Here is a 25,193-nt window from a genome sequence, read left to right as displayed (position 1 = left end):
CTAGTTTGGATGAAAGATAAATTAAAATTCATTAAATGTCTCGGGTTTGGCATTCATCTTGAAAAAATTAATTTGAAAGCAGAGTATATTCTTGCTAATGGGAACCCTCAAATAATCAGCACCATAGTGAGAAAAAAAAGTTTTAGAAAAAAAGTGAGAAACAGCTAAATGACGAATGTATGAAGATGTATACGCTTCAGAAGAAAAAAGTTTTATTCTACTTCAAAAGAAGTTAAATAAGTAATGCTATCAAAGGAAAGCAGAATGAAAAGATTATGATTAGTCTTAGTCCCAGTAAATTTTAATGTAAAGTTGGATACAATTTATATTTAACTGAGTCACCTATCATTTCTTAAGAACTGAAGATTTCCCTGTATAGACTATAGTAGTATAGCAGAAGAAATTGAAACTATTTCTAGCCATATGAAAAGATGCTCCAAGTCATTATTAATCAGAGAAATGCAAATTAAGACAACTCTGAGATACCACTACACACCTGTCAGACTGGCTAGAATGACAGGGAAAAATAATGCGGAATGTTGGAGGGGATGTGGGAAAACAGGGACACTGATACATTGTTGGTGGAATTGTAAATGCATCCAACCATTCTGGAGAGCAATTTGGAACTATGCTCAAAAAAGTTATCAAACTGTGTATACCCTTTGATCCAGCAGTGTTACTACTGGACTTATATCCCAAAGAGATAATAAAGAAGGGAAAGGGATCTGTATGTGCAAGAATGTTTGTGGCAGCCCTCTTTGTAGTGTGAATAAATTGTGGTATGAGATGATTTCAGAAAGGCCTGGAGAGACTTACACGAATTGATGCTGAGTGAAATGAGCAGGACCAGGAGATCATTATATACTTTCCACAACAATATCATATAATGATCATTTCTGATGGACCTGGCCATCTTCAGCAATGAGATGAACCAAATCAGTTTCAATGGAACAGTAATGAACTGAACCAGCTACACCCAGCAAAAGAACTCTGGGAGATGACTAAGAACCATTACACTGAATTCCCAATCCCTATATTTTTGCCTGCCTGCATTTTGGATTTCCTTCACAGGCTAATTAATTGTACAATATTTCAGGGTCCGATTCTTTTTGTACAGCAAAATAACGATTTGGTCATGTATACTTATTGTGTATCTAATTTATACTTTCATATATTTAACATCTACTGGTCATCCTGCCATCTAGGGGAGGGGATGGGGGGAAGAAGGGGAAAAATTGGAACAAAAGGTTTGGCAATTGTCAATACTGTAAAATTACCCATACATATAACTTGTAAATAAAAAGCTATTATAAGGAAAGAAAGAAAGAAGTCTAGGAGGAAAAATAAAGTTTCGATTTAATCTCTCTAAAGTACTAGTCATTTATTGTGGATTTCTAAAGCTTCTCTCTTTCTAGAAGTGTGAACTTCCTGGGAAAAAGTTGTCTTTGTTACTTACTTCTAGTTGTAAGAAAAAATTAATTTTGTCTTTTAAGATTTCTCTTCCAAAGTATGTTGAAAATGCAAATGATGACAAGAAAAGAAAATGTAGAAAGAAGCACAGAAAAGCAGAGTAACTTTGAAAATACCTAAGTTTCTCCCCCTCCCCAAAAATAAGTAAACAGATTCTTCCGGGAGCCAAGATAAGGAACTAAGGAGTAAATTATTGTAAATTTCCCATATTCATCACCCGATGACCATAAAACAGCACTCTACAACAAATTCTGGAACATCAGAACCAGCAAAAAGACAGAGTAAAACAATCTTTTAGGCCAAGAAACCTAGAAGACTGGCAAGAAAAGTTTGTCTCACTCAGGACATGAAGCATCCAAGGAAGCCAGCAACAAGCCCCATCTCAGCAAAATATAGCAGGATATCCTGAGCCCAACACTAAGATCCTCCCTCGCTTCTGCATATTCAAGGTAAACAGACTACAGCTCTGGGAACCACTGCCTGTTTCAGTGCAGTTCTGAACAAATAGGCATCCTCCAGCTGCAGACTTCTACATGCTTTAGCATAGCTCTGAGCAAACAGGCACAAAACTGTCACATGTTTCAGTGTTGACCCAGGGAAATGAATAAATAAATACCCCACTAATCTCAGCACATACCATGTACCAGCACTAGGACCACAGCTCAGCACTAGGTAAAGCTACCAGAATCCCATAGCCCCCAACACCACTAGACATCTCACCCTACTCCTTCATATAGCACCAGACATGAGGATCCCTTAGGGGCCTCAAGGAAACATCAGGACAACACCAGAAAATGGCAAGCGTCTGCAGCCTCTGGCACAAGAATCCCAGGAGCAACCATCAAATATAAAAGGAAAAAGGCCAAAAAGGATGAATAAAAACAATTAAAAGAGAATCTTGATCATAGAAAGTTATTATTGTTAAAGGGAAGACCAAGACACAAATTCAGAAGAGGGCTATGGCAAAATACCTAAAAGGCAAAACCCCAAAGAAAAAATGGAAGTGGTTTTAAGCCTAAAAAAGAATTCATGGAAGAGCCTACAAGGGAGCTTAAAAATTATGTGAGAGGTAGATGCAAGAAAAGTATTTATAAAAGAGTCAACAGCTTGGAAAAAGAAAACCACTACTCAAATAGTAGAACTTACCAAATGGAAAAGGAAATGAAAAATCCACTGAAGAAAAGAACTTAAAAAATACAACTGGCTCAATGGAAAAGGAGGTACAAAAGTTAACTGAAAAAGGCAACTCCTTAACAGAAAAAATTCAAAAAAATTAAGGAAAAAAAAAAAGAAAAAGAACTGACTTGGAAAGTAGGTCCAGGAGAGACAATGTCATAATCATTTGATTATCTGAAAGCCATAATCAGCATTTTTCAAAAATTTATCAAAGAAAACTGCCTGAATATTCTGGAGCTAGAGAAGAAAATAGATATTGAAAGAATTCATTGACCACCTTAGGAAAGAGATCCCAAAATAACAACTCCAAGAAACATTATAATCAGATTACAGAACTACCAGGTCAAACAAAAAATACTGAAAGTGGCCACAAAGGAACAATAAAAATATTGAGGAAGTCACAACAAGGATTACACCAGATTTAGCAGCTGCAACAATAAAGGATGAGCGGTCACAGAACATGACATTCCAGAAGGCAAAGGAGTTAGAACTACAAACAAGAATTACCTACCCGACAAAATTAAGCGTACTACTCCATTGGAAAAAAATGGCCATTCAATGAAATAGGATTTCAAAATTTCACAAGGCCCCCAGAAATGAACAAAAAATCTGATTTCTACTATCAAGACCCAAGAGAAGCCTAAAAAGGGAAAAAGGGAAAATAAAACATAAGGGATTCAATGGTGCTTAACTGTTTATATCCCTATAAGGATAGATGCAATTCTTAAAAATTGCAACAATAGCTAGAATGAATACACATAGAGAGGATAGATATAAGATAAAGATGAATAAATGACATAAAAAATAAGGAAGGGATTAAGAAAAATACAAGACTAGAAGGAAGTAAGAGGTAGAATGGGGTACATTATTTCAAGTGAAGAAGCCAAAAAAGCTATTACAGTGAAGAGAAAAATGGGAGGATGGGTGATGGGTATTGCTTGAACTTTATTCTCATTAGAATTGGATCAAAAAGAGAATAACATACACAATCAATTGACTTCAGACATCTATAGCCCAAGAAGAAAGCAGGATGGGAGGAGATTAAGTAAAAGGAGGGATCTGACAATAGGGGAGGACAGTTTGGGGGAAGTGGCAGATAGAAGCAAAACAGTGGGAAAGAGTGAAAAGAGATGACAAATAGAAATGAAAACAGGGTGGAGAAATACATAGTAATCATAAATGTGAATGGAATAAACCTAACAATAAAAGAGAAGCCAAATAGCAGAGTGGAGCAAAAAGAATCCTACAATATATTGTATACAAGACACACACTCAAAACAGAGAGATATACATAGATTAAAGGTAAGGAGCTGGGATAGAATCTGTTATGCTTCAATTGAAGTAAAAAAAAAAGTATAGGTAGCAATCATGATCTCATTCAAAGCAAAAGAAAAAATAGATCTAATTCAAGGAGATGAGAAAACTATCAGTACCACAGTCAATGAAGTAGTATCAATATCAAAGAAAAATAAAGATGTACATCCTAATTCTTTTCCCCCTACTTAACAGTATTTGGTCTTTTTGAATTACATGTAAAGAAAGCTTTCAATATACTTTTATACTATTTTGATTTCGATTTTTTTTGTTCTCTCTTTCTTTTTTCTCCCCAAGAGAGCAAACAATCTGCTAACAGATTATAAATGTATAACCATATTAAATATATTTCTGCATTAGTCCTGATATAAAAGAAGAGAACAAAGGAAGAAAACCAGAAAAAAGAAAAAAAAAAGTGAAAATACTATGTATGCTTTCACCTGCATTCAGATTCCATAGTTCTTTCTTTGGATGTAGACAAGAGTTTTCCAATAAGAGTCTTTTGGAATTATCTTAGATTTATCTCTTCTCAGCAATAATCTACCAAAGTTATCATCACACAGTGTTGTTATTATGTACAATGCTCTTCTGGTCCTAGTTCATTTCACTCAGCAATTATTCATTTAACTCTGTCAAGATTTACCTGAAATCCACCTGGCTCAACATTTCTTACAGAACACTAATATTCTATAATATTCATATACCACATTCCCCAACTGAGGGTCAACCACCACAAAAAGGAGCTGCTATTAAAAGAAAAAATTGAGGGAGAAAAAACAAGGAAGCAAACAACAAAAAAAGTTGAAAATACTATGTTGTGATCCACGTTCAGTGCCCACACTCCTCTCTCTAGATGCAGATGCTCTCTCCATCACAAATCTATTGGAATTGGCGTGAATTACCTCACTGTTGAAAAGAGCCAGGTCCATCACATTTGTTCATCATATAATTTCTTTGTTACTGTGAACAATATTCTCTTGGTTCTGCTCACTTCACTTAACAACAGTTTATGTAAATCTCTCCTCTCTGAAATCATCCTGCTGATCATTTCTTATAGAACAATAATATTCCATAACATTCATATACCATAACTTACTTAGCCATTTCCCAACTGTTGGGCATCCACTCAGTTTCCAGGTTGTTGCCACTATAAAAGACTGCTACATTTTTGCACTATATGTGCAAAAAGTAAGAGTAGCCCTTTTTATAACAACAAAATATCACAAAGTGAGGGGATGCCTATGAACTGGGAAATGACTGAACAAGCTATGCGTGGAACACTATTGCTGAGGAAATGATTAACAGGCATGTTTTGGGAAAACCTGGAAAGACTTGTACAAACTGATGCAAAGTGTAATAAGCAGAACCAGGAAAATATTGTACACACTGTCAGGAATACTGTGATGAATTGCATTCAGCAACACAACAATCGAAGACAAGTAAAAATATGCATGGAAGAAAATGGTATCCACATCCAGATAAAAAAGTGATGGAGCTGGCAGATCAAAACATACTAATTTTACTTTATTTGTTTTCATGGTTTTTTTTCCTTTTGAGCTCCGCCAAGATGGCGGAGAGGACACACACATCTATCTAAGCTCCTTCTTGCTCTCAGAATACTTTAATTCATGACAAGGTCTCAGAAATAGGGTTTGACTGAAAAAACCCACAAATAATTACCTACAGAAGATATCCTCGAAATTTGCCAGAAAAGGTTTGTTTTTGCTCACTGGTGGGGACGGTTACATCAGGCAGGCAGTAAGAGCACAGCAAGCAGGGAAAGCATGGCAGGCAGCTCACAATGAGCAGACCTGAGCCGAGGTGGGGTGGGATCTCAGCCATTTCTGCAGGGAGAAATTTAACCACAGTGTTGCAACTTTGCCCTGGCAGCAACCCAGTAGATCAGCAGAGAAACAATAAACACAGGGGTAAAAACTATAACCCCGAAACGCTAGGGTCTTTAGGGTCCTGGCCACACCCATCCAGCACCCAGAGTGACTCAGCACACTCTCAGACTCTCAGAGTCTCAGCGCAGCCATTGCTGTCCTGCTAGTGCCTCACTGCTGCCCCCTGCAGTCTGTAGAGGAAGCTTGTAATACCATCCAGCCCCACGCCCCCCAAAAAAAGCAGACTGCATTTACGTTTTTTTGTTAGTTGGTTTTCTTTGATTCTTCTTTGACAAAATGAGCAAAAAATTAAAGTGAGCTCCAACAATAAAGAGCTTCTATACGGATAGAGAACAGACTTTAAACCCCGAGGAGACTAAAGACAGACCGTCTCCAGATGAATCCCCAAAGGAAGATATGATCTGGTCCCCACCACACAAGACTCTCATGGAAGAAATGAAAAAGGATCTTACAAGAGAAATAGAAGAAAAATGGGCAAAGGAAAGAGAAGCTTGGCAAGAGGGTCTGGATAAGTCATCCCACTCATTTAAAGATAGAGTGGATAAAGAAATCAAATCCCTAAAAAACAGAATTAGTGAATTGGAAAAGGTAAACAATTCCAAGGAAAAGAGAATCAGTGAATTGGAAAAAGAAAATAGCTCTCTAAAAGATAAAATTGGCGAAATGGAAAAAAAATTCCACAGAAGAAAACAACTCACTTAAAAACTCAATTGGACAATTAGAAAACAAAAAAAGTGAGTGAAGAAAAAAATTCATTAAAAATCAGAATTGAATAAATGGAATTGAATGACTCAAGGAGACAACAAGAATCAGTCAAGCAAAACCAAAAAAAAAAAAAGGAAACAATGGAAAAAAATGTCAAATACCCTCTTGGGAAAACAACAGACCTGGAAAATGGATCTAGGAGAGATAATCTGAGAATTATTGGACTTCCTGAAAATTAGGATGAAAAAAAGAGCCTGGACTATTTTCCAGGAAATTATCAAAAAGAACTGCCCAGATGTTATAGAAACAGAGGGTAAAATAGACACTGAAAGAATACATCAATCACCTACTGAAAGGGACCCTAAAATCAAAACTCCAAGAAATATTGTAGATAAATTCCAGAACAATCAGACCAAGGGAAAAAATATGACAAGCTGCAAGGAAAAAAAAAGCATTTCAAATATAGTGGAGCCACAATAAGGATTACTCAGGATCTAACAGCATTCACATTAAAGGATCAAAGGGCCTGGAATCTGATATTCTGAAACGCTAAGGAACCTGCTAAGAATAACGTACCTAGCCAAAATGAGCATTTTTTTTTCCCCAGGGAAGAAGATGGACATTCAATGAAATAAGTGAATTTCATCTATTTTTGATGAAAAAAAAAATGGAACTAAACAAAATTTGCTCTCCAAATATAGGACTCAAGAGAAACATAAAAAGGTAAAAAGAGATCTTGGGAAATATATTTCTGTTATAAAGATACATAAAGAACACATGTGTAATTTGTTCTAGAAACTAGAGGTGGAAAGGAAATTGTACCAGAAAACGGGTAAAGTGGGGTTGTTACATCTCACGAAGAGGCAAAGGAAACCTATTATATCTGAGAGAAAGAAGGGAGGGGGATGAACATAGTGTGCATCTTGCTCTCATCAGAATTGGCTTAAAGAGAGAAATATTAGACACATTCAATTTACAGAGAAACTTCTCCCATCTCATTGAAAAGTGGGAGGAGAAAAGTGAAAAGGGAAAGAGTAAGCTAAGTGGAAAGCAATACAGAAATTGTGAGGAAAAGGGGTTAAGAAAGGGGGAGGAACTCTAAGGTGGAGGGAGAGATCCTACAAAGGGAGAGCTGTCAGAAGCAAGTGGTGCTCACAAGTTTAATACTAGGGAGGGGGGACAAGGGGGAAGGAAAGGAAAAAAACATAAGCAGCGGTTAACAAGATGGCAAGTAATACAGAATTGGTAATTTTAACCATAAATGTGAATGAGATAAATTCTCCCATAAAGATGAAGCAGTTAGCAGACTGGATTAAAAGCCAGACTCCTACAATATGCTGTTTACAGGAAACACACTTGAAGCAGGGTGATATATACAGAGTAAAGGTAAAAGGCTGGAGCAGAAGCTAGTATGCGTCAGGTGAAGTCGAAAAAGCAGGGGTAGCCATCCTTATCTTAGATCAGGCAAAAGCAAAACTTGATCTAATTAAAAGAGCTAAGGAAGGGCACTATATCTTGCTAAAGGGTAGCATAAATAATGAAGCAGTATCAATATTAAACATATATACACCAAGTGATGTAGCATCTAAATTCTTCAAAGAGAAATTAAGAGAGCTGCAAGAAGAAACAGACAGCAAAACTATAATAATGGGAGAGCACAACCTTGCACTCTCAGAATTAGATAAATCAAACCACAAAATAAATAAGAAAGAAATCAAAGAGGTAAATAGAATACTAGAAAAGTTAAGTACGATAGATCTTTGGAGAAAACTAAATGAAGACAGAAAGGAGTACACTTTCTTCTCAGCAGTTCATGGAACTATACAAAAATTGACCACATATTAGGACATAAAAACCTCAAATTCAAATGCAGAAAGGCAGAAATAGTAAATGCATCTTTTTCAGATCACAATGCAATGAAAATTACATTCAATACAAAGCTAGGGGAAAATAGACCAAAAAATAATTGGAAACTAAATAATCTCATCCTAAAGAATGATTGGGTGAAACAGCGAATCTTAGACACAATAACTTCACCCAAGAAAATGACAATAATGAGATGGCATACCAAAATGTATGGGATGCAGCCAAAGCGCTAATAAGGGGAAATTTTATATCTCTAACAGGCCTACTTGCATAAAATAGAGAAAGAGAAGGTCAATGAACTGGGCTCACAACTAAAAATGCTAGAAAAGGAACAAATTTAAAATCCCCAGTCAAACTCCAAACTTGAAATTCTAAGGAGAGATTAATAAAATTGAAAGTAAAAAAAACTATTGAATTAATTAATAAAACTAAGAGTTGGTTCTATGAAAAAACCAACAAAATAGATAAACCCTTAGTAAATCTGAATTTAAAAAAAGGAAAGAGGAAAATCAAATTGTTAGTCTTAAAAATGAAAAGGGAGAACTTGCCACTAAGGAAGAGGAAATTAGAGCAATAATTAGGAGTTACTTTGCCCAACTTTATGCCAATAAATTCGATAACTTAAATGAAATGGAAGAATAGCTTCAAAAATATAGCTTGTCCAGATTAACAGAGGAAGAAGTAAATTGCTTAAATAGTCCCATTTCAGAAAAAGAAATAGAACAAGCTATTAATCAACTCCCTAAGAAAAAATACCCAGGACCAGATGGATGTACATGTGAATTCTACCAAACATTTAAAGAACAATTAACTCCAATGCTATATAAACTATATGAAAAAATAGGGATTGAAGGAGTCCTTTTATGACACAGACATGGTACTGATACTTAAACCAGGTAGGTTGAAAACAGAGAAAGAAAATTATAGACCAATCTCCTTAATGAATATTGATGCTAAAATCTTAAATAAAATATTAGCAAAATGATCACAGAAAATCATCCCCAGGGAATACATCATGACCAAGTAGGATTTATACCAGGAATGCAGGGCTGGTTCAATATTAGGAAAACTATTAGCATAGTTGACTATATCAATAACCAAATTAACAAAAACTGTATGATCATCTCAATAGATGCAGAAAAAGCATTTGATAAAATCCAACAGCCATTCCTAATAAAAACACTTGAGAGTATAGGAATAAATGGACTTTTCCTTAAAATGGTCAGGAGCATCTATTTAAAACCATCAGTAAGCATCATATGTAATGGGGATAAACTGGAACCATTCCCAATAAGATCAGGAGTGAAACAAGGCTGCCCACTATCACCATTATTATTCAATATTGGATTAAAAACGCTAGCTTCGGCAATAAGAGCTGAGAAAGAGATTAAAGGAATTAGAGCAGGTAATGAGGAAACCAAATTATCACTCTTTACAGATGATTTGATGGTATACTTAGAGAACCCCAGAGATTCTACTACAAAGCTATTACAAAAAATTCACAACTTTAGCAAAGTTGCAGGATACAAAATAAATCCACATAAATCCTCAGCATTTTTATACATCAACAACAAAATCCAACAGCAAGAGAACCAAAGAGAAATTTCATTCAAAATCATTGTCAATGGCATAAAATATTTGGGAATCTATCTAGCAAAGAAAAGTCAGGAATTATATGAGTAAAATTACAAAACACTTTCCACACAAATAAAGTCAGATTTAAATAATTGGAGAAATATTAAGTGCTCTTGGATAGGCCAAGCAAATATGATAAAGATGATAATACTACCTACCTAGACTAATCTATTTATTAATGCCATACCAATCAGACTCCCAAGAAAACATTTTGATGACTTAGAAAAAATAACAACAAGATTCATATGGAAGAACAAAAGCTCAAGAATTTCAAGGGAACTAATGAAAAAAAGAAAATCAAATGAAGGTGGCTGATTAGCTGTAGCTGATCTAAAACTATTATAAAGCAGCAGCCATCAAAACCATTTGGTATTGGCTAAGAAATAGACTAGTTGATGAGTAGAATAGGCTAGGTTCACGGGACAAAGTAGTCAATAACTAATAGCAATCTAATGTTTGAGAAACGCAAAGATCCTAACTTTTGGGATAAGAATTCACTATTTGACAAAAACTGCTGAGAAAACTGGAAATTAGTATCGCAGAAATTTGGCATGGACCCATACTTAACACCATACACCAAGATAAGATCAAAATGGGTCCATGATTTAGGTATAAAGAATGAGATTATAGATAAATCAGAAGAACATAGGATAGTTTACCTCTCAGACTTGTGGCGGAGGAAGAAATTTATGACCAAAGAAGAACTAGATCACTATTGACTACAAAATAGAAAATTTTGATTATATTAAATTGAAAAGTTTTTGTACAAAGAAAACTAATGCAGACAAGATTAGAAGGGAAGCAATAAACTGGGCAAACATTTTTACAGTTAAAGGTTCTGATAAAGGCCTCATTTTCAAAATATATAAAGAATTGATTCCTTTTGAACTCATTCTTCTTTCACAACCATGACTAATATGGAAATATATTTTATGCAACAGTGTAGAGGGCAGGAATTCTGAAAAGGTATACTTAAGGCTCAGTATGATTGATTTAATCCTACAAGAAAATGAATTGATTTAATGATAATAGAGTACTTACGAGGTCAGAGTCAGACCAAAGTAGAGCAGAGACTGAGATGTACATACTGCTCACTGAGACTGCTGATGTAGACTGGGAGATTGAAGGAGACAATATGACTTTGGACTTTATTCCTGACTATTTTGCTGAGATCAAGGCTAGTCCAAAGGCCCTCCAGAAACCTAGTCAGAAGATTACATTTTGGTGCCCCAATGTGGTTGTAAGGATTTACACTCAGCAATACAGAATGACAGGATTGTGAGTTCAGTGGAGAAGTTCCGGTGACCCGGAAATAGGGTGAGTACAAAAATAAACAAATAGGAAACATTGTTAAATGCTAAACTAGTATTTCAGCTGAAATAGGACAAATGCTTAAAAAAGAATCTTCCCCACCTCAAGGGAAGTATGTAAAATGCATAGTTAAGCTAATAAAAAAACACAAGGTTTGATTGTAATTTGGAAGCAGATCACTGGACTCTGACAAACATTGGTTCTCTAAAGAAGAAAAATTAGAGCCAAGTAAGTGGAAACTAATGGGAGAGCAACTAATTGAATATTACAATGATAATGGTCCTGATTCAATTCCTAAAGAAACATTCTATATATACAAAATAATACAACTGGCTTTAGAGAAGTACATAAGTTTTAGAATAAGGAAAAAGAAGACAGAGGAAGAGGGGAATGGTATTGACAAAGTAGCTGAAAAAGATGAAGAATTAGACAAGAAAGGAGTCAAGTATAATGCTGATGAAATCAAAGAATGTGGTGCTTCAAAGCAGGAGCCATTAGGGCATTCCCTGTCTCATGAGTCTCCCTCCTCAATTTCCCCTTTGTGGGTGGAGGGAGGAGGAGGAGTGGGAGAGTAAGTAACACAATTAGCACTACCCATGCAACAGTCTTGTCCACTCCTCTATGATACAATTATAAAAAGCACTAATTAAAGCTAAAAAAGGACAGGATATATCTAATTTAAGAAGAAAAGCATATCCTGTGATTGAAGAATTTAATTCTTCAGGTCAACCCAGGAGAAGATACACTCCTTTTGATCTGGAAATTATCAAAGATCTGAATCACATCTTTATTGGGCTATGTTGTCTTATGTTAAGATAGTATTAGGGAATTGGCTTTTGAAATTTTAACTCCTATTGATTGGAAATCTATATCAAGGACATGTTGTAGAACCTGGACAAAATTTGTTGTGGCTTTCGGAATATAGTGTACTTTATAGAATACAAGACCAATGAAACAGGCAATCTGGAGTTAATATACCAGTCATCTTTGACCAACTAGTAGGTATAAGTCAGTATGCAGACACTTTAGCGCAGATTAATTATCCTTTGATAGCATACGAGCAAATTGCTGCTGCTATAAAAGCATGGGGCACCCTGCCAGGAAAACAAGACAGAAGGGAAGCCTTCTTGAAATAGAGCAAGGTCCAAATGAATCTTTTGCTGATTTCATGGGATGTCTGCAGACAGCTGTCATATAAACTATTGATGAAAATGCAGCAACAGGAATGATAAAAACAACTTGCTAGAGAAAATGCTAATGAGATTTGTAGAAGAATTATATTAGGACTATACAAAGATGCTCCTTTAGAGGAGATCATAAGACACCATGCCATAGTGGACACAAATGTTTTTTATACCCAGGCTAGGATGCACAACATAGGAATAGAGGGTCCCTTTTGGCAAGGGACTTCCAAAGAGACTCATCAATATTTTCAATGTGGTAAAGTAGGGCATCTGAAAGCTCAATGTTGGCATAGAGATAAGAGTGAGAAGACAGGATGAGAGAACAAAACCCAAAAGCAACAGAATTCCATTGGGCATTAGAATCTAGATTGACTCAGGGAAACAAGAGGCAAGGCCCAGCTCCAGGGCTCCAGGCAAAAAACAGGTGGGACATGATGGCAGCCTAGGTTACACCCAGAGAGTCTTTAGAAGTTCAGTACTCCTACATGATCAGTCAAAAAGCAATCTGATGAAAGAAAGGGATTACATTATCTATCAGCCAAGAAGCAATCAGATAGGGAAAAGGGATTGCAATTAGGGACAATAGAGTTGTATACAGCTGGGAGTACTGAGATATCCCCTGGAGAGGTGAAATCTGTCCCTGTCCATCCTATGGATCCTCCAGGCAGTTTCATTCCTGAGAGTGCTTACAAAACAGTCTTCATCCATACACTGTTGTGGGAAACTGGGAAATGTGTAGATAATATCCCAGTCACTAATGGAGATAGACAACATGTGACTTATCAACAAGGAGAAGTAGTAGCACTGGGTTTACTGATACATGCTCCTGAGTGGCAATCTGGTGATAGTTTCCCAGATTTTGATTCCCAGCAACAGAATCCAGGAATATTCTTGACTAAAGCTGTTACATCTGACCAACCTATGCTCCCTAAGTATGTAAATGGCATACAACTGGAAGGGTTGATAGACACAAGTGGAAGAGGTACCAATTGGCCCTGTCAATGGCAAAAGATTAAGAGTCATCTATATATCTGGCATAGGAGGATCAAAAGCAGCTGAAGCTAGTGCTACCCCTTTGAAATGGATATTTGAAGGTTAAACAGGACTTTTTACTACTTTTGTAAGTGAAAAAATCCCCATCAATCTATGAGGAAGAGACATGAGTACTTCAGCTTTTTAGGCAGGGCTGATGTTGAAGGCCTGCCAACACTCTCACCTTTTTCCATATTCAATGGAAAACTGAAAACCAGTGTGGATACAACAGTGCCCTTAGCTAGTGATAAAATTCAGGCCTCATTAGATATATTACAGGAGCAACTTGACCAAGGATACTTACAACTTTTTCTAAGTCCTTGGAATTTTCCTGTACTTGTCATAAAAAAAGAAATCTACAAAATGGAGGATGTTGACTGATTTAAGAAAAGTAAATGAACAGATGGAAACTATGGGAACTCTTCAGCCTGGACTTCCATCTCCTACTCAATTGCCTAGAGAATGGCCTCTTTGGGTTATAGACATTAAGGATTGTTTCTATTCTATCTCTCTAGATAAGGAAGATATGAAAAGATTTTTCAGTACCCAGTGTTAATTTAGCTGAGCCTTATAAAAGATATGAATGTACAGTTTTGCCACAGGAAATGGAAAATAGCCCTACTATATGTCAAATGTATGTTGTTACTGCTCTTATTCCAGTAAGAAAAGCATTTCCAAAAGTTATGTTGTTACACTACATGGATGATATGTTGGGGTATGCACCTGAGGAGCAAAGGTAAGAAGCATGTCTAAAAAAGACCACAGAAACACTAAGGAACTACAAATTGCCTATAGCTACATAAAAAATTCAAAGACATGTTCCTTTTCAATATTTAGGTTATGATATATATACTAAGATGCTTAAAGTATGAAAACTTTAAGAACAGAGAAGTTAAACACTTTAAATGACTTTCAGAAATTGATAGGAGATATCCAATGGATGTGTCCAGTGTTAGGCTTAACTACCTATCAACTGCAACCATTATATGACATTTTAAGAGAAGACAGTGCTTTAAACTCACCACGCCAGCTTACAAAAGAAGCTCAAGAGGCTTTGAGAGAAGTTGAATTGGCTTTATCCAATATGGTTGAAAGAGTCACTCAAAAACCCTTAGAAATACTAGTTTTTGCTACAAAAGAGGCACCTACAGCAGTTCTTCATCAAGGACACAATGTGATAGAGTGGGTGAACCTCCCAACACAACCAGAACAAAGCCTTATTCCTTACCCAGTGCTTGTGGCTAGAATTCTATTAAAGGCCATTAAGCAAGGAAGGTCTTATCTGGGATAAGACCTGACAAGATACACCTTTTATACCAATGTACAAATTAAAGTATGCTGTGAAACCATCCCAGAGTGGCAAATTTTATTGGCCACAGCTCAAAACTTTACACATAGGTCTCCATTAAAGATACCCCAGCTGTTACAAGGATGGCAATGGATTCTTTTTTTTTTTTTTAATAGCTTTTTATTTACAAGTTGTATGTATGGGTAATTTTACTGCATTGACAATTTCCAAACCTTTTATTCCAATTTTTCCCCTCTTTTCCCCCCACTCTCTCCCCCAGATGGCAGGTTGACCAATACATGTTAAATATGTTAAAGTATAAATTAAATACTATTAGCCTGTGAAGGAAATAAAAAATGCAGGCGGACAAAAATAGAGGGATTGGGAATTCTATGTAGTGGTTCATAGTCATCTCCCAGAGTTCTTTTGCTGGGTGTAGCTGGTTCAATTCATTACTGCTCTATTAGAACTGATTTGATTCATCTCATTGCTGGAGATAATGGCAATGGATTCTTGAAGAAAAGGTTTCTAAGGTTCCTCTTAAAAGACCAACTATCTTTACAGATGCATCCAAACATAACATTTGTGCTGCACACTCTCATGACTTAACCAAAGAGCAGTCAGAATGTCCTTTCAGTCCACTCAGCAAAATGAATTGTATGCAATCATGCTAGCTCTTCTTATCCAAGAGATAATATATATATCAGCTCTTAGTGAGAAAGCATCCAGGTAAGATTTATATCTTACATTTCCACTCTCTTAGTGGACTTCCAGGTTCTATTTTTGATGGAAATTCAAAGGCAGATAGCCTTCTAACGATATTAGCCAATACTCCTTTATTTCAGGGAGCCCAAGAATCTCATTTTAAATATCATTAGGCTGCTCGAGCTTTACATTTGCAATTTGGGATAACAAAAGAGAAAGTTAGGAGTATAATAAAAGCCTGTACAGTTTGCCTTCCTTTCCACACTCCTACGCTCCCTCCAGGCAAGAACCCTCGTGATTTGAGACCCAATGAAATTTGGCAAATGGATGTGATCCATTATAAATCTTTTGGCTGGCTGTCTTTTATCCATATTGTAGTAGATACCTTTTCAGGATTTACTTTTGCAATACCAGCAGCAAAAGAGACAGCCCGAGTGGTCACTGAATTCCTCATCCAAGCTTTTGTAATTATGGGTGTGCCACAAGAAATAAAAACAGATAATGGACCTGCATATACTTCTAAACATTTTACACACTTTTGTGCACAATATCAGATTTTATACACTAGACAGATTTTACTCAAGGACAAGCAATAGTAGAGAGGAGAAACAGAGACATCAAGACGCTCTTCCAAAAACAAAATAGAGAGGGAGCTACAGTTAACTCTAGAGAGCTTTTAAATTTAGCTCTATATACTATTAATTTTCTGATTTTTGATAAAGATACACTGGCTCTGGCAGACAAGTTTTATAATCCACTGGAAGGGCAGCATCCAGTGCAAGCAGCTCTACTATCTTCAGATAATCACCAGGTGGTGTAGAGAGATCCAGAAAGTGGTGAATAGAAGGGACCAGATAGATTAACTGCTTGGGGGGAGAGGGTTTGCTTATATCTCCACAGATGGAGAAGGAATCAGATGGGTGCCAACAAATCATATTCACCTAGTCCATTGGAAAGAGACAGAAAAAGAGAAAAACATTAAAATAAAGGAGAAAACTCAAGAAACATTGAGTGGTTCCACCGCTGACTACAGGTGCCACTGAAAAAGCATGACTGTTAATCCAATGTGTGTTAAGGTCAAAGAAAGGTCAGGCCTAGGACAAAGAGGATATAAACACAGGCCTAAGTGGCCTTGAGATCCCCAGACATAATTGGCTATGAGTAAACAGAGACCACCTTTGTGGGCAGGAACTCCGACTAATCCAGCAGGAACCCTGAACACTCCGAAGTCATATCAGTACGAGAAGTGTCTCCGTCTTTGATTGGCTGTGCATGTGACCTCATGGACCCAATATAAGCTCAGTGGGGAGAAGCTCGACCCCTTTCCACCTGGAGCTCTGCTAAGAGAAGGAACTAAGAGAGTGCAGGAGGTCTTAAGAGTAGGCTATAACACACGTGAATAAAGTTCCTGAGTTTGCCTGCAACCGCTCTTGAATGCTCTACTGTTTTAACTGCTATGAGATAGCAGCCATAGGGTCTCTGACGACCTCAGAAAGAGGTTAAGCTTCATATAAATACTTATCAGAGATTTCTCTGAAGTCCTGGGAATTAGGAGAGATTGGCAATAGCAAATGCAAAGATAGCATGTTGCAAATGTGTATGGCAATTGACTCATGAACATCAAAAATTATTGATAAGACAGTTACAGAACTTCAAAATCCGCAGGAATCATTGGATTACCTGAAATGAAAAACTGTTGATAAAACTGTTGCAGAACTTCAAAACCATCAGGAATCATTAGATTCCCTAACACATGATAAGACTATTGCAGGACTTAAAAACTTGCAGGATCATTGGATTCTCTGACCCGTGAAGTAATCGAAAATAGATTGGTTTTGGATTATGTCTTGGCTGCTGAAGGAGGTGTATGTGTGACTGTTATTTATATAGCCTCCTTCTAGGAATTATGGAAATCTTTTACAATACCATGTTGATTCATATTGTTTGTTATATCACTACTTCCATGTATAATTCATGTTTGTTATACCACATTGAGCCTGTGCCGGCTGTGGGGAGAGCCATCCCTACTAAGTTCCTGTGTTACATTACTATGTGCTTATGTGATACCTCCCATGCTGATGGATTTATGTATACCTGTTTTAAGTGAGACCCTTCAGAAACCTGCTAACAAAATCTGGTTTGACTCCCCATTTCCCTTTGGTATTTTCACCTCCCTTTCTGAGAAGTCAGGGAGGGCGGGACCACCTATGTTCTAAAACAAAAGAAAGTGGGAGAAGTAAAGAGCAGTAACTCTGCAAAGGTATACTTAAAGCATAGTATGATTGATTTAATCCTACAACAATTCCTCAGTGGAATTGATGAGATAATTGGTTCCCTAGTGATATAATGGCTTATATTCAGTATGGGAATTGATTTAATTGTGATAGAATATTTAAGAGGTAAGGGTCAGACTGAAGTTGGGAGCAGAGACCAAGATGTGCAGACTGCTGACTAGCTGACTGACTGGGACTGCTATGCAGAGTGGGAGACTGAAGGAGACAATAAAGACTTTGGACTTTATTCCTGACTATTCTTGTGGTAATTATTCTGCTGAGACCAAGGCTGGTCCGAAAGCCCTCCAGAAAGCTAGTCAGAATATTACACGACAGTACATGCACAACCTAAATCAAATTGCCTTTCATTTCAGGAAAAGGGAAGGAGAGGGAGGAAGAAAAATCTGGAAATCAAAATATTGTAAAAAAAAAAAAACAAATGTTAAAAACTTTCTTGATGTGTAATGGGGGGTGGGGGAGAGAGAATAAGATACTGTTAAAAAGAAAAAAAATTAGAAGTATGAAATTGAAACTCGTGGTTTTATACTGTATCCTCTTTTTATGTGTTGTACACATGGAAGTAGTTTTTGGTTTTGGTATCATTTCTTTCATATTTAAATTCAAAATGAATATCATTTTTAAAAATGATATTTATAAAATCATCCTTCAATATTAGCTGTTGCAAAAGAAGAAAACAATTAAAATTACATATAAAAAAAGAAAACAATAATTTGCTTAACTTTTTATTTGGCTTAAATTTTAAACAAGGTCAAACTGCTTTAAGATTGTGTAATACTCTGATTGGAAGTAAGAATACCCATGTTCAAACTTTGGCTCAGCACTATCTTTGCTGGACCTTTGTTTGTTGTTTGGAACTTTGTTTCCTCATTTTAAAAGTATGGGGTTAGACTATAATTCTTAAGATTCCTACCTCCTCTAAAAAAACCCGCGCTCTAACTAACCAAACTTTCAATCTTCCTATTAACTTTGACTTCTCACTCTTCCTTTTTTCTGTTCCCCTCAGTTGCCAAGTCATGTCAATTCTACCTCCACAACTTTCATTTCCATCTACTTGTTCTTGTTCACAAGATCATTATCCTAGCTTCCCTTTCTCATCATCTCTCATCTGAACTATTTCAGATCCTAACTGATATTCCTGACCCAATTTCTCCCCTCTCCAATCCATAGTCCATCCAGCTGCCAAAATGATAATGCTAAGCACAGGAGTGACTATTTCATTCTCTTGCTCTGCAGACACCTGGGCTTCCCATTATTTCTAACAATCAAATACAAAATCCTTCACAACATGTCTCCAGTTTACCTTTCTTGTTTTATTAAGTATTTTCCCTTTACTTTTCAGTCCAGCCCAATAGGCCTTAGAGTTCCTCACAAACCACATTCTAATACCCTGCTTCCTTTCATGTCTCTGTGCACACTGTTTCTTAAAAGACTCTTTTTCTTTACCTTTCCTACTGAGATTCTTTAGTTATCTTCAATGCTTAGCTTAGCCTAAATACCTTGAAAAGCATGCCAGTGCTTTTCTCACAGATTACTTAATATTTATATATGTATTCACATTGTACACAGAATCATAAGATTATAGATATAGGGTCATCAATTTCGACCCCCTCATTTTAGAGAAGAGGTAACGGAAACTAAAGGGGATTAAAGGATTTGCCTCAAGGCTACAGAGATAATGAGCATCAGAGACCACACTTTAAATCTTAATCCTTTGTCTTCAAAACAGAACTATTTCTAGTGTACAAGGCTGCCTTCCTAATGCTATTGTGTGATTTCTCCGGAATAAAAATGTTATTTTTTCAGAAATGAAGAGATATGTGAATAAATGAAGACATATTAATTGCTCAGTGTTTGGGTGTGCTTATAATAAAAATGACAATATTGTCTAACTTCATTTATAGATTTTATACCAATCAAATTGTCAAAAGATTACTTAATAAGACCTAGGAAAAAATAACAAGATTCCTCTGGAGGTATAAAGAATTTCAAAGGGAATAATGAAAAGTAGAAAATAAGGAAGTCTAGCATTTTCAGATCTCAAACTATACTAAAAAGCAGAAATCATCAAAACACACACACACACACACACACACACACACACTTTTGGTATTAGTTTAAAAACAAACAAACAAAAGCTGATTAATGGAATAGATTAGACACATCATATAAAAAAGCACTGTTTGATGACCTAAAGATACCCAACTATTTGGAGAAGATTTTATTACACCCCCCTCCAAATTTTTTTTTTTCTGGGAAATCTGGAAAGCACTAGAAAGAAATTAAATTTAGACCAACATTTCCTACCACATACATCAGGGTAAGCTCCCAAATGGGAGCAAGACCCAGATAATATCACAGACAAATGAGAAGAACAAGGTAGGAAATGAAATATGTTGCCCAGCTTCATGTAAGGGAAAGAATACATGATCAAACAAGTAACAGAAAAGTGTCAAAGAAAATACACTGATGTTACTTTAAAAAGTTTTTGCAAAAACAAAATAAATGCAATTCAAATAGAATAGGTAACCTGAAAAAAACAATCTTTGCAGCACTCTGACAAAAATTCTCTAAATCAAGATCTATAAAGAATTATTTCCACCAGCCCTGAAGTCAGGAGGACCTGAGTTCAAATCTGATCTCAGACACTTAATAGCTGTGTGACCCTGAGCAAGTTACTTAATCCCAATTGTCTCAGCAAAAAAACAAAAAACAATCAAAAAGGAACTATTTCAAATATATAAGAATAAGATCCATACCATAATAAATAATAAAAGTATATGAACAGGCAATTTTCAAAGGAAGAAGTTTAAGCTACCAACAATCATGTGGGAAAAAAAATACTTCAAAGTGCCGTTAACTAGTGAAATACAAATTAATACAACTTTGAGAGTTACAACTTCAAAGTACTGTTGATTAGGGAAATACAAATTAATACAACTTTGAGTTATACCTTATCATTAACAGATTAGTAAATCTATTAGATGACAAAAAAGAAAAGTGACAACTGCAGAAATCTGGCACGCTATTTTGCTACTGGTAGAACTATGAATTGATACTATTTTGAAGACAATTTTTAAATGTGTCCCCAAAGCCATTAAAATGGAACTACTCTTTTACCCTTTTGTACCTATTTTTTTTTGTTATAACAAAGAATTATAAACTAATTGAATAAGTAAAAAAGTTATGATATATAAATATAATAAAATACCTGAAAAAATACGATTAAAAAAAAGTAATTTCAGAGTAATGTGAGACTTTAGGTGAACTGCAGAGTGAAATAGAACTGGGGAAAAATTTATAAAACAAACGAGGACATTTTAAAGAAAAAACTGTTAAAAATTGTGTACAACACAATGACCAATCATAATTCTAGAGAAATGATGAAGATGCACATTATTTATCTACTGCAGGAATTGTAGACTCAGAGAACATGAGACATACAATTTTTGATAGACCAAATTTGGAAATTTGTCTTATTTTACTGGAATTATTAGTAGAGTACTAGACATAGAGTCAGGAAAATCTGAGTTCAAATATGATTTCAGATACTTAATAGATATGTGATCATAGGCTTAAAACTTTGTATTCCACATCTGTAAAGCACAGTTGTGAGGATCAAATGACAAGATATACATTAAGTGCTTAACCTAGTGCCTGTCACAGAGTAGTTTTATATAAATATTGACTATGAGATACATAAATTGGATGGATTAGTTTCATCAATCTTTATTCAAATCATTACCTTTCTCAGATTTAACCCCTTATTTATTCTCTAGTCCTCATAACCTCTCACTTGGTTCTCAACAGTCTCCTAATTAGTCTTCTAATTTTCTTTAAGAACTCATCTGATCACATAACCTTCATTTATCAATGAAGTCCAGTGTCTCCCAATTGTTTCTAGGATCAAATATAAACACCTCTATATAGCTTTTAAAGCATTTCATAACCTAGGCTCATTGCACCTTTATAGCTTTATTTTACTTTTCTTCAACTTTTCCAATACCAACCATATAGCAGGTATTTAATACATGATTACTGATTAAATGACTGAAATTTTTTTGGTTGAACAATAGAGGAAGAGATCATAAATGCCTTCTAAAGTAGCAAGCTAATATATTTGTAGAACCACTCATCTAAACTATACCTTCAATATAGTTTTTTTGGACTGGTTAACATAGAAATTTATTTGGCATGACTATAGATATTGGTAGAATTTTGTCTCCATTCACTGGATGAGGAAGTGGAAGAAGGGAAAAAGGGAATCTAGAACTGATAATGAAATAAAACTAAGTTTCAAAATAAATAACACAAACTATACCTTCAATCCTCCTTTGCATCCGTCTCTTGTTGCCTTCATAATAATTGTTCCCAGCAGGATTCAATGACAGTTTGTGTAACATTGGCACTGCGTTTGAGGTAGTAGTTACTGATTGAAGAGAATTTCTATAATATGTAGTACTTGTTGAGGTACGACAGTTTGTAGGATTTCTACAGGCAGGACTTAAAGAATTCAGTGATGAATCCATGGATTGTTCAGAAAATCTGTGCTCTTTAGGCATGCCATTTTCTTCAGATGGCAATATTTCGGCTAGAGTTGAGAACAAATACAAAGGTTACCTACTCAATGGACTTATATTTCACATCCTTTTATTACAAAAGTTATTACAATGTAATTTTTTTATATAAAAAAGAAATTATATAAAATTTTTTATAAAAAAAAATCACAAGCTTATTTCTTTTAAGCAATAAGATAAAGTAAATTATGACCTAGTTAAAATTGGAAAGACTAGGTCTTACAACTGGGAAGTAACTGGCAATGTGACCTATACAAGTCACTCAACTTCTCAGTGTGCCACACAACACTCTAAATCTATAAATTGCAGAGCAAGTACAACTTGCATTAGTAGAAAGGATTTTCTCAATGGGAGTTTTCTATACCAGTAAAATCTAGATCCAGCCCCTTCAAAATTTAAACAATTTTTAATATAATATCTCTTTATAACAAATGTGGACTATCCTTTGTAGTTCTGTTTAATAAGATATACCAAACTTTATCATCAAATTTATGTCTTGCATTATTCAGATTTGTGTATCTTATCACAGAAAACATAAATAACTACATTTATATTTAATTTCTTAAAAATAAAACTAAAGGTTATTACCTACTCAACAGGACATTCTGCAAATATTCATTACCACAAAAACATAATGCATTTTTATCAAAATAAAAGTTTGTCTACTTGATATAAAAAAAGAAAAGAAAAATCAATCATTTAGGTGGGTATTAAAACTTTCAGGACACTAGAAAGAGAAGGTTTTCGTTCTTTTTTCTGTCTTTTGACAGAGAAAAAGCTAATTGGCAGACTAACTGGCCACAAAATATACTTCTCTTCATATATCTCATTAAGAGAACATAGCTAAGCAAAAAAAAAAAGAAGCATAAAAGTGGCCTATAAGAAGACTAATTGTCAAACTGGCTTTAGTACCAATTTAGAATCATAAATTTTGAGATATTAGTATTCAGATTATTTTTCCATCTTCTGAAATGCATAAATGGTAATTACCTTCAGATGCATGTACTTCTGTTCTAGGAAGCTTAGGGGAAAGAGGGGCAGCATAGGGTGGAGAATCCTGAGAATATCTTTTAGTACCCCTATTTTCTGATATTTCTTCTTTTGCTATTGAAAAAAAAGTCTGTTATAAGTAATGAGTCGGCCTTTTTTTACATCATCATTAAATTCACTATGTTTCCATGTTATAAGAGTGCTTGATTAATTCCTTTATTTTTTTTTTATTTTATTATATTTGGTTGTTCACTCAACCAATTTTATAGCATATTGCACAAAACATTTCAACATCTAATACCGGAGGCCATTAAATTTTCCAGAATTATCTACACGTGGCATTGCAAGTTATTTACTCATTCTACAATGACTATAGCTGGGAATCTCAGAAGCTAATTCAATGTATTATATTCCAGCCAGATACTACAAAAGACTTCTTTTCTGTTTTGTGGGGAACAGCTATGAAGAAAGACTGGGAATTTCATATGAGTTCTAGCCTCACAATTAGTAGCACAATGTATCCTATAAAGAGCTTGCTCTACAAATACAGATCAGTCCTTATAAATTACCAAGTGTCCCCTTAGCCAAAGCACATTTACTCTGCTTCCTTCAACAATATGGCATTAAAATGTAAATATCCCTAGAAAACCAATTATATTAGACTTTAAATTAGAAACTATTATTTTAATTAAGAGTTAATAATTACATTTAAACTTATTGGCCAAAATTTCTAGTTTAGATTTTAAAAGCCTAAGTTAGAATGAAGATTAAGAAAAGGTCAATAGACAATTGAGATCCCTGGAATGAAGAATAGAGAATAAGGTAGAGGATGAAAACATAGGACGCTAGAAAGATGGTGATGCCTCAATGGAACCAGGAAAATTCAGAAGAGAGAAACATTTGGAAAGAATAGTGATGTAATCGCAACCTTTTTCCTACCTGGGCTACTCATTATTCCTCACCACAAATGAAAAGCACAGGCGTGTATTTGGGGTAGGTGGGCAGAGTCCATGATGATGGTGGGGAGAGCCAGGCACGGACCTGCTGGAAGGTGGGCAACAGAGAAAAAGGAGGGGATTTTGCTCACACAACTCGTGCAGGAGCCTCAGGGTCTGCTTTAGGTTACAACTTCCTAAAGATCTCACAATGATTATGGAAGAGAGCAGCCACAAAAGGAGGCATAAAAGAGTGGGGATAGTTATGTCAGAGATTAGCCCATGCTCGACTGCTGGGGAAGTAGAGGTTGACCCATCTTCTCCTCCTCTAATTGATTTATCATATACCCTTTGAGATTATTCCACACCTTTCCAAGAGGGAGCCTGATTTCCAGTTTCAGGGTCACTGATCTTTGTAACCAAATGGCAAGATTTATTTCAAAGTGTGAAATCAAAATATTTCTAGCAATGAAATTGTCATATTGAGGAGGAACAAATCTTTAATTATGTCTCTGTCTTAACAACAAACACTGGTCTACTTTATACTCTCTAAGATCATCCCAAAAAGACATTACCATCCTTAACTCAAAATAAGCTTTCATCAACATTTTCTGAAATTAAGTTTTCCTCCTTAGTTAATTTAACAACAACAAAAAAAGAAAAATGACTCGATGAAATATGCAAACAATAGACTGGATATAGAATTTTTAACTGAATAAAAATTTCCTCAAAAAGTTAAAATGAAAAATTTATAATGTTGGGTAATAAATTTCAGTTTAGAGGCCCAACTATGAATTCTTTTTACTA

General features: G+C 35.4%; 1 protein-coding gene across 2 annotated transcripts in view; it reads right to left on the bottom strand.

Annotated features, from left to right (window-relative positions):
* SCML2 (Scm polycomb group protein like 2) overlaps positions 1 to 25,193 on the bottom strand; it is a 154,863-nt gene that overhangs the window by 5,393 nt on the left and 124,277 nt on the right. For both annotated transcript variants that reach the window (XM_051984420.1, XM_051984422.1), the window contains 2 exons: positions 23,452 to 23,565; positions 22,206 to 22,475 (listed from right to left, as the gene is read on the bottom strand). In XM_051984420.1, coding sequence (XP_051840380.1) covers positions 22,206 to 22,475; positions 23,452 to 23,565 — 384 coding nt within the window. The remainder of the gene's footprint in view (positions 1 to 22,205; positions 22,476 to 23,451; positions 23,566 to 25,193) is intronic.

The sequence above is a fragment of the Antechinus flavipes genome, chromosome 3, assembly GCF_016432865.1.
Source record: "Antechinus flavipes isolate AdamAnt ecotype Samford, QLD, Australia chromosome 3, AdamAnt_v2, whole genome shotgun sequence".
Lineage (NCBI taxonomy): Eukaryota > Metazoa > Chordata > Mammalia > Dasyuromorphia > Dasyuridae > Antechinus > Antechinus flavipes.
The sequence above is the reverse complement of the archived record's forward strand: the minus strand, read 5'-3'. Positions and strand labels throughout refer to the sequence as shown.